The sequence below is a fragment of the Physeter macrocephalus genome, chromosome 14, assembly GCF_002837175.3.
Source record: "Physeter macrocephalus isolate SW-GA chromosome 14, ASM283717v5, whole genome shotgun sequence".
Taxonomy (NCBI): Eukaryota; Metazoa; Chordata; class Mammalia; order Artiodactyla; family Physeteridae; genus Physeter; species Physeter macrocephalus.
Genome location: NC_041227.1, coordinates 55,331,720 through 55,349,077, shown reverse-complemented (window position 1 = coordinate 55,349,077; position 17,358 = coordinate 55,331,720). Strand labels below are relative to the sequence as shown.

At 39.1% G+C, this 17,358-nt stretch overlaps 1 protein-coding gene across 4 annotated transcripts in view; it reads left to right on the top strand.

The window, feature by feature from the left end:
• TXNDC11 (thioredoxin domain containing 11) overlaps positions 1-17,358 on the top strand; it is a 45,732-nt gene that overhangs the window by 18,863 nt on the left and 9,511 nt on the right. The window contains exons 5-7 of one of the 4 annotated variants that reach the window (XM_055090361.1): positions 4,075-4,168; positions 5,538-5,619; positions 6,473-8,539. In XM_055090361.1, coding sequence (XP_054946336.1) covers positions 4,075-4,168; positions 5,538-5,619; positions 6,473-6,629 — 333 coding nt within the window. In that variant the 3' untranslated portion in view covers positions 6,630-8,539. Of the gene's footprint in view, positions 1-4,074; positions 4,169-5,537; positions 5,620-6,472; positions 8,540-17,358 lie in introns of those variants that run through there. The other 3 variants (XM_028499186.2, XR_003682955.2, XM_028499185.2) reach the window with 3 other exon arrangements.

The window sequence follows — 17,358 nt, the reverse complement described above, 5'->3', positions numbered from 1 at the left end:
AACTAAGATCCCACGTGCTGCACAGTGTGCCCAAAAAAAAAAAAAAAAAAAAATGTGGAGATAGACAACAAACAGGAAAATAAATAAACAAGATGTAGGGGGATGAGTAGTATCCCCCCAAAATTTGTGTCCACCCAGAAGCTCAGAATGTGGCCTTATTTGGAAATAGGGTCTATACAGATGTCATTAGTTAAGGATCTCAAGATGAAATCATCCTGGATTTAGAATGGGTCCTAAATCCACAGGGAAGAAGTCCCTGTGAACATGAAGGCAGGGACCAGAGTGATGCAGCCTTAAGGCAAGGAATGCCTAGAGCCACCAAAAGCTCGGAAAGAGGCAAGGAAGGATTCTTCCCTAGAGCCTCCAGAGAGAGCACAGTCCTGCTGCCACCTTGATTTGGGGCTGCTAGCCCCAGAACTGTGAGAATAAATTTCTGTTGTTTTAAGCCACCAAGTTTGTGATAATTTGTTATGGCAACCCTAGGAAACAACATACAAGGTAATATTAGGTAATAAGCGCTACAAAGAGAAATAAAGACGGGTGATAAGATAGATATGAGGGCAGGGAGGGTGGGCATAACTATTTTAGAAGACAGAGAAGACCTCTCTGAGGAAATGACATTTGAACAGATACTTAGAGTGAAGCCTGTGTGCTATGATCCATCCCTGAGGAAATTTGGGGAAAGCGCTCCAGGAAGCAGGAGCAGTAAGTGCAAAGGTCCTGAGGGAGGAACAGGATGGAGGGGCCGGAGCAGAGAGGAGAGCGGTAGGAGATGAGAGCACAGAGGTGTCTTGTGACTGTGGTGCGTCCTGATTACACCTTTGATTAGTTGGGCAAATGAAGGAAAGAGGAATGCTGGCAGTTAGGTTCCTGTGGCTGTTCTATTCATCTGGCAGCCGTCCAGGCATTTGGGAGGGACTGATGGAAACACTGCAGCTGGAACCTGGGGTTGGACCATCTTTACATGTTGGTGAGCATCCGAGTGAGGAGAGACAGCCTGCGTGCCAGCAGGCTTCCACTGCAGCCTCAGCCCAGGGTCAGGCTGGCTCACGTGCTTGGCCCGCTCATCTGAAAGAGAGCCTCAAAAGTAAGAGGCAGGGGCCAAGGTGTCTGCTTTGAACCAGCCCCTGGGTTTATTTGCAACCCAGCAAACAAGGGGTGTAGACCTATGTGAATATGCATGTGTTTTGTTCCCCAAACTTCCCTTTTTCCAGATTTAAGAAAGAACTGTGAAGGAAACTCTGAAATGTGTAATCATTTCTCAAATACAGCTTCGGCTGGAGAGACACTGAAAGTTTGGGGAAATGACTGCAAAATTTATTTTACCTAAAGCGTAACCAGAGCCAGTTTAATAACTTTTAAATGATAATTTGCAATAGAAATAAACATAACTATCACTTCACTTTATTTCCTCTTTTTATTATTTTGAAATGTTAATTTTAACATTTAAACATGCCACTTTTCAAAATTTAATACAGACTCACAGTATTGTGAATATTTGAAAAATAGTACCTAAAATATACTTTGCCTGTTTCTTGTGTTTTATTTTTTATATATATATATATTTTTTAATTTATTTATTTTTGGCTGCATTGGGTCTTCGTTGTTGCACGCGGGCTTGGGCTTTCTCTAGTTGCGGAGGGTAAGGGCTACTCTTCGTTGTGGTGCCCGGGCTTCTCATTGCGGTGGTTTATCTTGTTGCGGAGCACGGGCTCTAGGTGAGCGGGCTTCAGTAGCTGCGGCTCGCGGGCTGTAGAGCACGGGCTCAGTAGTTGTGGCACATGGGCTTGGTTGCTCCGCGGCATGTGGGATCTTCCCAAGCCAGGGTTCGAACCCGTGTCCCCTGCATTGGCAGGCGGATTCTTAACCACTGCGCCACCCAGGAATCCCGTCTTGTTTTTCAAAGAGCTAGTATTTTATAATTTATACAACCTTTAATCCTCTCATATAGTTGTGTAATCTTATGATCTTCATTTCTTTGGCAATGAAAAGTAAAAGTAATTTACCTTATGGGGTTGTTGTATTGTTTGTGGAATTTCTTTGGTCAAACTACTTGGAAATTTTAGCACCAGGTCTTCTGAGGATACAGGCTCTTTCATCGAAGCTATGTAGCCCCTTGGAAAACTGTAGCAGTGGTGCCATCAACAAGAATAAACCCTTACACTGTAGAAAGGTCTGTAAAGGACCCCTGCAAATGGTCTAACCTTTATTCATTTTTAAAGGTTTAATCTGGGTTTCTCATGAAGACTCGGAATTCACATCGTTTTTACTTCCATTAATGTGTATTTACGTGAACACATATGTAGTTGCATATGTACATGTAGAGAGAGACATGTTTATGGGCCATATGTCTCCTCCTGTGAAGCCACCTGAGATAACATGATGGGAGAAGAGGTTGAAACTCACCTCATTTAATTATTAGCCATGAAACATTTCTTAATATTTAGAACCAATTTATTCCATTTGGGGTTTGGGTTTAGGAGATTGGTCAGAATTGAAAGAAACTAATGAGTCTTATTTTCTTTCTGTTACTTTTCATTTTTATCTTGTATCCAGTATTAACTAAGTGACTAAAATTTCTGAAGATCTTGTCTTCCTTTGTTCATGGTAGAAAGGCTTATACACCATCATAGCCTGGTTTGAAACCTTAAGAACCCAAACACTGTGTAATTCTACATTGAGCCAATTCTGGATCAGCTTGTTGAAAACATTTTAAGGAGTTTATAGCAAAAGAAAATCCTGTTTCAATGACTACTTTCTGATTTCCTCAGTTGTTTGAGAAATTAGTTATTTGCTAGATTTTTTTAGATGTTAAGATTAAACATTCTATCTCAGTTTCTACCAGAGTGAAAACCAATTGATCTATTTAAAATGGAATCTTACTAGAATTAACAGGTGATTTAGATTTGAAAGATAGTATGTTCCACTACAATCAGAAATTTCCCCTTTTATACAACATACCGTTTTTAAACTTTACCAGCATGTTAAATTTCTTTTTTACTTTTTGGATCTGACTTTGTCCCAATGATCAAATCAGCTCCAAAATTATTTATTAAAAACATAGTGCTGTGTGTTTTAGGGCTAGAAAGGGCCCTTTACATTTGCCAAGTGCTTTATAGTTCATCAAGCTCATTCTTCTCAGTAACCACATGATGAATGGTCCCCATTTGCCAGATGAGGAAACTGAGCTTCACACTGAAGCATTCACTCAAGATCATTTAACTGTCAGACTTGAGCTTAGGTCTTCTGACTCCAAGCCCAGCACTCTTTCCTCAAAGTTCTCACAGTTGGGCTTTTAAAACATATAGAACAAAACCAGACAGAACGAGTGCCCACAAGTCCTTCTAAGAAGGAAGAAATTATTCTGCACAAGAAGGCAGAATGTGTCTGGTGGGGACAGTTAATTGGTTTGTTAGAATGGTGGGGTATTCTGTGCTAAGCTTAGAGAAGTGGAATGAGCAGGTGGAAATTGGGGTGGAGGAGCGAGAGCGCTCTCAGCAGACTGACCTGGCAAGAGAGGAGGGGTGCCATTGTGGAATGCTGGGTTCTGCGTGTGGTGGGCAAGAAGGAGCCCCTCAAAGGATGACCTTGAGCACCAGTGGAGCCAGTCAGAGGTAGCCTGATTTCCAATAAGTGTGAAGGTGTGTTTGGAGTGAGGCGGGGAAGAGGTTGAGGAAGAAATGTAAGAAAGGTTACAGATCATTGACCTAGTTTGCCTGGAGTTGCTAAACAAAAGCAAGTGAGTGCTTGAACTTGACAGTGAGGTTTCAAACCAGGGTTGTAGGAGAACTGTCCACAGAGGGTGGAAAGACCTGCTTAGGAAGTTTCAGCTCTGAATTGCCTCTGTAAAAGCTGCTGCCACTCCATCCCTTGCCCTGTTTGTTGTCTAAATGGAGGGAAAGGTCAGCCCTAACCGGCAACTTTTTTCAAAGGCTTATTAGGCTTTTTAAAAAATGAAATGCAACAAATTGCAGTTGTTAAATTACAATGGCATGTCTTTCTTGTTTTGAAATATTTCCCTTTACGCAGTGACCAGTGATACCCCAGGCACCTAATTCTGCTCTTGTTCTGCAGCCTGGAGTACTCGGGTACTTTGAGTTCAGTGGCTCACCCCAGCCTCCTGGTTATTTGACCTTCTTCACTTCAGCATTACATTCATTAAAGAAAGGTAAACATGATTCATATTAAGACATTAGTACTTTAACAGAAATGTTTGTATATTGATATTTTCTGTTGCATATGTTATCTTTATGATTATATATTTTAGTTTTCTTGATTCTTTTTCTCTGTATTTGTATTAAATAATTACATTATTTTATGCTGCACTGGCAAACAAAATTTTGTGCTATTTCAAGTAAAGTCTCTTAAATGTTTAGAGACTATTATTTTTTAAAATGTAGCTTGACCACACAGCGTCTGCAATGATATACTTTCCACTTCAAATTTTATTATATCATAATCTCTTTTTTTGTGTGGCGTTACAAATTTTGGTCAAAGTTTTCAGTGGTTGTATTGTCAGTTGGATGTATCATAATTTAGGAATACATTTTCTTCAAGAAGTATTTCTATAGCAATGAAAGTCATGTCACATTACAGGATAAGCCTACTGCCAGGTTCACTATTCTCAAATCCATATATTTTTTTTACTTAGCTAAATCATGTATTATTTGAGTGTCCTACTTTTTAAATTAAACATTTTTCATGTTGCCCATTTTTTCGTGTTGCTCCATGTTCTTTCTCTATATCAGCCATGACCTTATATGTTAGCTCTCTTTTAGATACTTTGATCTGCTCCTCATCTCCTTGTTACCACTCTGGTCCAAGCCCCTTTCCCACCCCTACCCTATGCCAGTGGGCACTTAACTGGTATCCAGTCTCGCCCCTCCTTCCTCACACTAGGGCCTTTGTGCTAGTCCTTCTTCCTGAAATGTGCCCTCTCCCTCCCCAGTCCCCAGGGCCCAGCTGTCCACCTGTTGAACCCCTATTCATCCTTCAGATTCCAACTCAAATATCACTCCACAGACTACCCCCTGGAGAGAGATTTGTTGTTTTCTTTCATAGCACTCAACATAGTTTGTATTTATTGGGTTGGCCAAAATGTTCGTTCGGGTTTTTCCATAACATCTTACAGAAAAACCTGAATGAACTTTTTGGCCCACCCAATATGTGTATAGTTATGAGATGATTTGTTTACTGTCTCTCATCTTCCCTGGGCTGGGAGATTTCTGAGGGTGGGGATTGTCTGTCTTCAGTTTAGTGTTCTTTCTCCAGCATCTGGCACATAGCAGGGGCTCAATCACTATTTGCCAAATGAGTGATCAGATTGATGGCCATGTCATCTTTCCCTCAGTAGGTCAGCCAAAAATATGTAGTCATCCTCCTATTACTGGATATTACATTGCTTCAATATTTTGGGGGGGTATTATAATACTATACTATTAATACGTCAAATAATTATATTACTGGCTATTTTAATATGTCCATTGTCTTAAGGTTTTATACATAGCGAACCTACTGTATTCATGCTTTTCATGCAGGGGACTCTGGGAGAGGAACTCAAGCTGTCACATTAGGTGTGTTTTCTGTCCACTTGAAAGACTTTGAGCTGCACAGCTTCAGGTGACTAAGAAGGCTCAGTGAGTCAGAGTTTGAATTTTGAAAACAAAATACTACCAACTTAAATAAGCTTAAGCAGATAGATGTTCAAAAATCTTAGGAAACTAAATAAAGTCCTTTGAAGATTATGTATAAAAGGGTAGCCTAGAGTCAATCACTAAAATGATGGCAGCATTCAAGTACTTGAGTTGGAGAAGCTATTTCAAGATTTGGAAGGATGTTTTGTTATCTAGTTGGCTTATATTGTGTGTTTATGATTCATCTTTTTCATTCAGAGGTTTCCAAAATTTTGCTTCTTTTTGGAAAAACCTTTCTAAGTATAAGATAGTAGCCTTTTTTCCTCCCTTTTTTTTTTTAGTTGACTTACCCTTGTTTTTTTCTTTTCTTTTTTTTAATCAAGGAAGGTAATAAATGGATAAAAACTACTTGAAGGTACAAAATGAACCTTTTGGTCAAATCACTAATTTTGACAAATGATTACATGAAATTTCTTCTCAGAATAAATCGAGCTCAATTTACCTGTACTACATTTCTTCCCTCTCTTGTGATTCTGGTTGGGTCTTATAAAATCCTGTTGCATATGAACTTTGCAAGAACTGAGTTCATTCTAATTAATAATTTTTCACCCCATTTTTGTGGCTAAACTCCCACTTAAGCTTAATGAACCATTTTTAGAAGAAAAAAAACAAGTTTGGAAGGATTACCTAAAATAAATCTTGCCTTGAGCATCTGAGTTTTTTTCCCCTTTTCTTTCTCCTACCTTGAAGTCAAATGGTGTTTTACTTTTTTTTTTTTTTTTTTTTTTTGCGGTACGCGGGCCTCTCACTGCTGTGGCCTCTCCCGTTGTGGAGCACAGGCTCCGGACGCGCAGACTCAGCGGCCGTGGTTCACGGGCCCAGCCGCTCCGTGGCATGTGGGATCCTCCCGGACTGGGGCACGAACCCGTGTCCCCTGCATCGGCAGGCGGACTCTCAACCACTGCGCCACCAGGGAAGCCCTTTACTTATTATTAATAGCCAATGTCAAGTAAGAGAAACACATGCAGACTTTTTTTTTAATGGGACAGTTTGGAATGTAAAGTCTAGGTCATTGTTGTGTTTCTATTGTGTACACAAATTGAGGCCTGAGGAACATTTGACACACTTAACATTTGGTTATAGAGAGCTTAACTGATGAAGTGTTTAGTCTGTTGTGGTAGAAAGCAGATGTCCTGGTTCACCAAGCCACAAAAGCATATATAAAATACACGTCTTTCCATTGCTTAAATGTTTGGTTTTTTTTTTTTTTTTAATTGCCTTAGAAATAGCCAGGACACTCTCTAACATTCGTTTCTTGAAGCTAGCTGGCCATCGGTCTACAGATATTTTGAGAATGTAACATATATGAAGCATCCTGCCTGGGTGCTGTGGGGTTGCTGAGAGGGGACATCTCAGTTACCTGTGTCCTTTACCTAGTGCTCTCCAACTTGGTGCTGATTCATCAGTTGATGTCGGCCTTCCTCTTAGGTGGTGTGGGCAGTAACCCTTTTGTTATATTTCTGTCCATTATTTTCCTAGCCATTTTACCTTTATCATTTTTTATTTAGCAGTTTTATATGTTCATGTAGTTAAATCTGTGGTTCTTTTTCTTGATTTATTTTTTTAGAAAAATCTGGTCACTAATTAGTTCACTTCTTTTTGAATTTTAAAGTTATTTGGCACTTTATGCTGCCTGGATTTACTTTGGCTTAAAATACAGAGCACAGTTGATTTTCCTCCCTTCTTATTGGCTAATCAATTAGCACCATTCACAGAATAATGCTTTCTTTATCCTTCATCTTGATGATGCTTGTTTTATCACAAAATATTTTCTAATATGTAATTAGGTCTATTTCTGTGTTTTCTCTTGGTCTAGATCCCTCTTTTTGTACGAGTAAATATTTCATTTTTTACATTGTAAGTAATTACCTGGTGAACTCTGGACTCCGCATCCTCTAGTTCTGGTGTTTTATAGAATATTCTTTTATATCCATCTATGCATTTGGCTGAATTTGGGTTGGAATTTTATTAAATGTTTAAGTTGACTTAGAGGTAATTGACATGTTCATAAAACTTAGCTTCCCTTTCTAGAATCACAGCATGATATTAATTTATTCAAACCTTCCTCTCAATTTTTTGTAAAAGGTCTTACACATCCCTCATTAATGGTTAATCCTTTTAAAGTGCTGAATGATTAACTGTGGGCTGGCAGTCTGTGTGTTTCAGGATCCTGGGGAAGCTCATCTCTTGTGCTTCTTCACTCTTCCCAGACTGCAGAGCCTGCTCCTCTTGGAGCCTTTCCACCTTTGATCTTGGCAGACAGGCCTAAAGAAAATTTGTCTAAAGAAAATTTGGTAGAGGGGTTGATATTTTTAAGTTGCTTACTTGATTTTCTTCCATCTTATGATTATTTCATTATTTACTGTAAAAATGTGTTCTGGTAAAATGTTATATTCTGTTATGATTCAGTGACCTTTTTAAAAGAGAAAATTTGCAACAAATTTTGTTCAAAAGGAATGCAGTGCCGCCTGGGGGACAAGCAGTGGCCTGGGATCTGGCAGTATCTGGTCCTTAGCCTTTGTCTGCCCCTGGCAGGGTTATAAACTTGAACAAAACATTTAACATTTCTGTTTTTGAGTTTCTCTGTCTGTAAAATTGGAGAGGGTGAAGGTAAGGGTAAATGCTTGTTTTACAAGGCCACATCGTGTGTGAAGTATGTTGTGTGTGAATAAAGTAATAGTCTGAAAATCTGTAGCAGTTTAATGAGAAAGCCATTGGCTGAAAGCACCTGAAGTAAGTACTGTGTCTGTTTTCTTAAAAGCATCTACACCAGATAGTATGTACCTTGACCGACCAGCAGACACAGGTCTTCCTCTTCCCTTTTCCTGGAGCACTCCATACCTGCTGTTTTTTGTGTAGTTGGCTCTCCGTATCCACAGGTTCTTTACTTTTGGATCCAGCCAATCCTGGATCGAAAATATTAGGAAAAAGAAAATTCCAGAAAGTTCCAAAAAGCAAAAATTGAATGTGTCGTGTACCTGGCAACTACTTCCATAGCATTATGTTGTAATTACAACTGTTTACTTAGCATTTACAGTCTGTTAGTTGTTATAAGTAATCTGGAGGTGATTTAAAGTATACCAGAGGATGTGTAGGGGTTACATGCAAATACTATGCCATTTTATATAAGGGACTTGAGCATCCATGGATTTTGGTATCCAAGGGGAGTGGGGGCTGGAACCAATTCCTTGTGGACACCAAGGGATGACAGTACTGCATGGTGTTCTCGCTGTGGAACTGACTGCACGTCTGTCCCACCAAAATTTGAGCTGGTTTGTTCAGACAGTATTTACTGAGCGCCTTGAGGCCAAGGTTTTGTTGTCTTTCTCCTACAACTCTAACAATTCAGCTAAAAGTTTGAATGAATGACTAGTTAAAGGATACTTTACCTTGAAATTGCTCAGGTTGGAGTGACTTTGGCAGAGGGATATTGAGTCATTTTGGATCCCCTCCCACCACCACTTCTCATGCCTGGCCTTTCAGGTTCCATAGACCAGTGTGCAGGAATCACTGCCACTGGACTGGATGGAGTCCCTGCCTGGCTTATTCTCCTAACTCTTTTTTCTTGGCTTCTCGCCGTCCCCTGACACTAGAGTCCTCATGGATTGAATTGAAATTCACATGATACTTAAATGTCATCTTCAAAATACACTAAACTATTAACTAAAGACGTCGTTTCCACTCCCTTCATTCACCTTTAGGAATTCCTAAACATAGTTGACAGGGAACCTTGTGGCATTAGTTTTCTAAGGAACACCTTTGGAAAATACTGTTGTAATGAATTTTTTTTAATAGGAATTTTTTAGAGGAAGAAGTAATTCCAGTGTAGGGTCCCTCTACTCCACTAGGTGGCGTCTCATGGTGCTGTGATTTGCTGGTAAAATTGAGTCAGGACACAAAAAGCTCCCTCCTCCATATCCTTATTCACAGATAAAGCTTTTTTGGAGCACTTTTCTGTTAGATTGTGAAACTTTGTACGACATCAAGAGGTCTTAAAAGAAAGTGACATCCTGAAAGTGACATTCTTAAAGTCATTGAAAAGACAAGGGATTGACTTCTTAGGCAAGGTTGACTCTGAAATTGCTTTATTTTCTCAGGTTCCTGGGTCTCACTCTTGGGAGTTTGGACCAAGCATTGGGTTTAACAATTCTCCGTGAATGAAACAGGTTCTAGGTCACTGGTTTTCCCACATAATCTCATTTGTTGTCACTATACTCAAAGAGGGAAATCTTTTTCTAACTAACTACCTGTGTTCTGAGGCCCTCTGGGTACTGATTAATACACATTAGAAATTCCATACCTTTTGTTCCCATACATAAAATTGACTTTTTAATTATGTTGCTATTATTTTAGCAAGGATGTGATCATATTTCACAGGAAATGCTTTTATTCCTATTATGACATCTCTTAAGCCTTGTAAGTGCTGCTGGATAAGCACTAAGGCCAAAAACAGACATCCCTGCACTTTGAATTGGCTTCAGAAGCATGACTTATTAATTCAGCAAACATTTGAGGATCCACTTTGTGCTACAGCTGTAAAGAGGAGTAAAACTTGTTCCTCACCATCGGGGTGCCACCAGCTAGTGTGGCCAACAGGTGGGCTTACCCACAATGTGAGTGCAGTGACACGTCTGAGACAGGCTTCGTCGGAGCACGGAGGTGGGGCGTGCGGATCAGGTCAGGGAAGACTGGAGGTGGGGATGATTTCCCAGGAGAATGAGGGGTCAGCCTTCAGGTAAGTGTGTAAGGAACGAGAGAGTGGAAGATAGGCGGCGTTGAGAAGAGCAAAAGGTTTGCGGAGAGCTCAGAACTAATTTTAGTGCCCATTTGTAGATACTTTGATTCCTTGAACCCATGTATTTGAAAAATTACAACATCTTTACTTTCTATTGTCTTGCGGTATTTTCTGCCTTTTTAAAGGTGTCCTGTTTTAGTAGTGTGTATGTGTGTGTTTTGATTTTTGATCCTATTTCTTCAAGGTTGTTGGGGGGTTTTGGGTTTTTTGTTTTGTTTAAGCTGAAATAAGACTCCTAGACAAAAAAACCCCAAACACTAAAATCTTAGAAACCTCTCAGGGATCACCTTCTATGATAAAGTCACAAACGTATAGTGAAACGACTCGCCTCAGTGCAGACAAACCCCGTTCTGGTCTCCACTTGACCACTTGTTATGTAACGTTGAGCGTGATAAGCTGATACTGGACGGAGTACTTTACCTGGATGATCCAGTCTTCAGTGCCACTCTTTGAAGTAGAAACTGTTATTATCTCAGTGTTACTATCTCAGGTGAGGAAACTGAGGCTTGGAGGAGGTTGTTAACAGAATCCAGGACACTGAGGCAGAACAGTGGCTCCCCAGAGATGTCCACATTCTAATCCCCAGGACCTGTGAATATGTTACATTACATGGCAAGAGGAAATTGAGGTTGCCTATGGATTTGGGTTGCTAATCATCTGACATTGAGAAAGGGAGATTATCCTGGATTATCTGAGTAGGCCCAGTGTAATCAGAACGATTCTTAAAAGTGGCATCTTAAAAGTGGCATCGAGAGGCAAAGAGTAGTGTCAGAGTGATGCAGTATGAGAAGGACTTGTCCGGCCATTACTGGTTTTGAAGACGGAAGGGGCCACAAGCCAATGCAGGTAGCCTCAAGCCAAGGAATGCAGGTAGCCTGTAAATGGTAGGAAAGGCAAGGAGATGCATTCTCCCCTAGAGCCTCCAGAAGGAACATTACCTGCTGCACCTTGATTTTAGCCCAGTGAGGCCCATTTTGGACTTCGACCTCCAGAACCGTAAGATAAATTTATGTTTTTTTAAGCTACTAAGTTAGTGGTAATTTGTTACAGCAGAAATAGCAACTTGATATAGTCATGTACCAGTAAATGAGGAGTGAGATAGGAATCCAGGACCACATCACTCCATCTGCCTCTGTACTCTCCAGAGGTGGGGCAGGTGGCACAATATGGTGATTCCTACCTCCTGGTCTTTGCCCATGATACTGCTTAAAATGCAATGCCTTGCCCTAGTTGTTATCTGCCTTCCTAATTTTTCAAGGCCTAACTGAAGTCCTCTGGGATTTGTAAATATTGCCCAGCCAGCATGATGTCTGGCACACTGTGGACATCAAGGGGAGATTTCCATCCACTGGCTCCCTTCTTGGAACTCCTGTTGCACTCGTTGGCTGTGTCTCCCACTTAGCAACCAACGTTGTTTTCTGATTTTCCCTTAGACTTTAGTAGTATCTTCCTAACAAGTAGTCAGAGACTGACTGTCCTGATGAGTCATGTTAGTGGCAGATGTCCTGTGTGACCACAGCTCACCAGTCACCCCTTCTCACTGGTCTTCAGGTTCCCCGTCTGCAGGATAAGGGAACTTGGCCCTAGTTGCCTCTAAAGGAAACTTAAGCTTGAAAATGCATTGGCCCTTGGCCTGTTTTTTTTAGACCTGGGAGCTAAGAATTGTTTTTATATTTGTAAAGAGTTATTTAAAAAAGAAGAATATGTGACACCTATGCTAGACCCTAAGAGCAGCATAAGAGGGGATGGAGGAGGGATTTCTAAGCAGATGTGTTTCTTTTGTGAAGTCTTTCCCTCCCTGGGGGTGTTTTTTTTCTTTTGTTTAAAAAGGAATTTAATTGAAATACACACAAGGGACGTATTTGAATTGATCATTTTAATATTATGCTCTGGTTAAATGAGAACAACGGTGTGAGGGTGTTAAGTTTACTGTCATGTTAGTATATAGAACAGTGCATATTTAGTTCTATAGTTTATGTTCCCCTAAAATGATGTATTTGGAACTATATTTTTCTTTCCCTCCTCCCTAACTCACAAGAAAGAAAAATCACAGCTAAGGAGTTACATGTTTACTTAGGGTTTAGCAGTATTTTGGCATGTACCAGAATGCGCATATTGTATCTCTGGTGCCCATATGCCAGATTTTTTTCTAGATAATTGCTTTTTGCTTTATATTAAGAATTTTGAGGGAGTTCCCTGGTGGTCTAGTGGTCAGGATTCAGTGCTTTCACTGCTCTGGCCCGGGTTCAGTCCCTGGTTGGGGAACTGAGATCCTACAAGGCATGCGGCACAGCCAAAAAAAGAAAAAAGAATTTTGACAGTATACAAATCTCAGAGTCAGATTTCTGTGGAAAAAAATGCAAGCAATAGCTATAGTTCATACATTGAAAACAAACATTTCTATAAACTATTGCATTTCTTTGAAGATTTTTTCATTTTAATGAATGCATTTAAAGTGTGTGAAGTGTGTGAAGTCATCATCTAGCGAATATGATGAATCACCGTGTAAATGCTGAGTAATCTTGGAGGGGCTGTTGTTATTCCTTTTTATATAATCCTGTCGTTTTCCTTTTTCTTCCTTGTCCAAAACCTTGTAAAGAAGAGTGGGAAAGCAGAAGTTAATAAAAATGGCAGAGTATAGAGTAAAATGAGAATCGTTGCCAGGATGGAAGGTACCACAATACAGGTTAGCCTTTTGGAATGTCACTACTTCCCAGAGTAAAGAAGTGGGAGAATTTTTCGCAGGGAGTAAATAACTTCTTAGCCATGCAGATTAAAAGCCATGTGACTCAGGGAGATCAGCTAGGTGGTTTGTGACCGCCTAGAGGGGTGGGATAGGGAGGGTGGGAGGGAGGGAGACGCAAGAGGGAAGAGATATGGGAACATATGTATATGTATAACTGATTCACTTTGTTGTAAAGCAGAAACTAACACACCATTGTAAAGCAATTATACTCCAATAAAGATGTTTAAAAAAAAAGCCATGTGACTTAATCCAGTGGTATTCAGTTTTGAAGTATTTCATGGTTTATTTGTTAGCAGTTTCCTTTATCAGTATTTTTCTTCACCTGATATTCCATTTTGTCCTATGATCCCTGAGAGATTAGCTCACATGAAAGCCTCCTGGAGAGCAGATGGCCAGTCCTGATGTAAAAATTTCCATGTTGTTCAGTTCCAGCATTTCTGCACATTATTTCATTGTATTCCCGGGTACCTTACTTTGTAGGACACCAAGTGCTGTTTACTCTAGCCCTCTGAGAGAATTAATTTCAGAAGCTCGGCAGTTTATACCCAGAGTCACAAGGTTTCGAGCCCCACCTTTTCCTTTCCGAAGGAGAGAGTGGGACACATTATTAAAAATAATCTTTCACTGCTCTTGGATTCTTAAAAATAATCATTCACGAAAAAATTTTTGTCTTATGTATCCTTCCCAGATAATTGTCCATTATTAAGATTTACTGGCTAATGGGCTTATTATCTTAGCCTAATCTTCTTCCTGAGTTACATGAATCTTGCTTTTTCATCATTGCCACCTTGGCATAGTCCAGTAGAACTATAAGATGAACCATGGAGGTATTTAAAAATTTCCTGTTGGCTGCATTAAAATTTAAGAAGAAATAGGTAAAATTAATAATTTATATTTCATTTAACCCAGTGTACCCAAATTATTAGCATTTCAACATGTAATCAGCATAAAAACTATTGAGATATTTTACTTTTTTTTTTTTTTGAACCAAGTCTTTTATACTTAACAGCCCCATCTCAATTCAGCTGCTAAATGTTCATTGGAAATACTTGATCTGTATTTAGAGTTCATAAAATTTACAGTTGAAAAAGTGATTTATATACCAAATATTTATATTGTTTCATTTTACTTATTTTATTGAAATATAGCTGATTTACAATATTATATTAGCTTCAGGTTACATACCCATGTTGTCTTAAACATAAACATTTTCTGACAACTGAGTTGAGTATCACTTTTAAATTAAATTAATTAAAATCAAATAAAGTTAAAATTTAGTCCCTTGGTTGCTCATATTTCAAGCGCTCATTAGCCACATATGGTTAGTGGCTACGACATAGGACAGTGCACTCAGGGCCTAGGCCTCATTATCCAAGTATCCCAGGGAAAACAGTTACTTCCTAAGATTCTGAGTCTCCTTCCTGTAGGCAGTGTCCTCCTGGTAGTCTTGGTAATCTGGTAGTTGCTGAGTGCGAATTGTGTAGCTTTGCTTTTGGCAGGACCCTTTATTAACTTTAAAGCACGGTTAAAAATCTATTAGTGGAAAATAATGTGAAATATATATATATATATATATATACACATATGTACATATCTGAATCACTTTGCTGTACACTTGAAACTTATACAATATTGTAAATAAACTATACTTCAATAAAAAGAAAAAACTATTCTCTTTTGCTAACAAAAGAAATGAATTCTTGTTCTTTCTGGAATGTTTGAGAATTTTAATATTTTGCCTCACTGAGGTCTTGCCTCCGAATGTGTTTGCTTTACCTTAATACTGAACTGAAGTTTTACTATTAAAAATTGAATTTAAAGCAATGGTTTTAAGCAAAATAAAGTAGTCTGATATTAAAACATTAGGCAGTGGCCAAAAACAAAAAACCTGAATGCACACCAGAAAGGTCACAAGTGAGCCAGATGAATCTGAATGGAAACCAGATGGAATTTCAGATCTTTCCATTCTCCATGCATCCTTGGTGGTTGCTATGAGGTAAATGGTGACAGTGGTGTGTGGAAGGTACAAGAAGGTCAGCGGAAGCTCCACCTATGGGGGTGTGGGAAGCAGGGGTAGAGCATTCTGTTAGTGGCAGAAAAGAACCCTAGCCTCATAAAAGATAGCAAAGGGTAAACCTACAATACATGCTAAAAGTAGACAATGTTTAATGGACCAAAGAAAGGCTGTTTGTTACTCAAAGCACACAAACGGCGAATCAGCATGATAGTATTCATTCTGATCAACCCACGTCTCATGGGGAGCCTAGTGGTGGCTGTGTGTGCAGTGGGTTGCCTTGTAGCTGAGGGACACAGGGTCAAGGACTCAGCACCTTTTGTAGCAGGTGGCAGTCTTCATGCTGTGGTCATCTTGACCTACTTAGTGTCTGTGTGACCAGCTACACAAACTGCTCAGTAACTACTGCCTTCACCCAGATGTTCTTTCAAGATGTTGTTAAATCTTGCAGGTGTCTTTCTGACACCTTGCACTGGATGGTTAATAGAGACTATAACTGGCCAGTTACCTGGCTAACAGTTTATTGAAATTTTTTTTTTCTTTATTATGTTGAGGTAGGTTCCCTCTTTGCCCACTTTCTGGAGAGTTTTTATCATTGGGATAAATCCCACTTTATCATGGTGTATGATCCTTTTAATGTGTTGTTGGATTCTGTTTGCTAGTATTTTGTTGAGGATTTTTGCATCTATATTCATCAGTGATATTGGTCTGTAGTTTTCTTTTTTCGTAGTATCTTTGTCTGGTTTTGGTATCAGGTGATGGGGGCCTAATAGAATGAGTTTGGGAGTGTTCCTTTGGCTGCAATTTTTAAAGAGTTTGAGAAGGATGGGTGTTAGCTCTTCTCTAAATGTTTGATGGAATTCACCTGTGAAGCCATCTGGTCCTGGACTTTTGTTTGTTGGAAGATTTTTAATCACAGTTTCAATTTCATTACTTGCGATTGGTCTGTTCATATTTTCTATTTCTTAGGTTGTCCAGTTTATTGGCACAGAGTTGCTTGTAGTAGTCTCTTAGGATGCTTTATATTTCTGTGGTGGCTGTTGCAACTTCTCCTTTTTCCTTTCTAATTCTATTGATTTGAGTCCTCTCTCTCTTTTTCTTCATGAGTCTGTGTAATGGTTTAACAATTTTGTTTCTCTTCTCAAAGAACCAGCTTTTAGTTTTATTGATCTTTGCTACTGCTTTCTTTGTTTCTATTTCATTTATTACTGCTCTGATCTTTATAATTTATTTCCTTCTACTAACTTTGGGTTTTGTTTGTTCTTCTCTTTCTAGTTCTTTTAGGTGTAAGGTTAGATTGTTTATTTGAGATGTTTGTTGTTTCTTAAAGTAGGATTATATTGCTATAAAATTCCCTCTTAGAACTGCTTTTGCTGCATCCCACAGGTTTTGCATTGTCGTGTTTTCATGGTAATTTGTCTCTACATATTTTTTGATTTCCTCTTTGATTTCTTCAGTGATCCCTTGGCTATTTAGTAACGTATTGTTTAGCCTCAATGTGTTTGTGTTTTTTACGTTTTTTTCCCTGTAATTGATTTCTAATCTCATAGTGTTGTGGTCCAAAAAGATGCTTGATATGATTTCAATTTTCTTAAATTTACTGAGGCTTGATTTTTGACCCAAGATGTGATCTATCCTGGAGAATGTTCCATGCACACTTGAGAAGAAAGTGTAATCTGCTGTTTTTGGATGAAATGTCATATAAATATCAATTAAATCTATCTGTTCTATTGTGTCATTTAAAGCTTGTGTTTCTTTATTAACTCTCTGTTTGGATGGTCTGTCCATTGATGTAAAGTGAGGTGTTAAAGTCCCCCACTATTATTGTGTTACTGTCTATTTCCTCTTTTATAGCTGTTAGCAGTTGCCTTATGTACTGAGGTGCTCCTATGTTGGGTGCATCTATATTTATAATTGTTATATCTTCTTCTTGGATTGATCCCTTGATCATTATGTAGTGTCCTTCCTTGTCTCTTGTAACATTCTTTATTTTAAAGTCTATTGTATTTGATATGAGTATAGCTACTCCAGTTTTCTTTGCATTTCCATTTGCATGGAATATCTTTTTCCATCCCCTCACTTTCAGTCTGTATGTGTCCCTAGGTCTGAA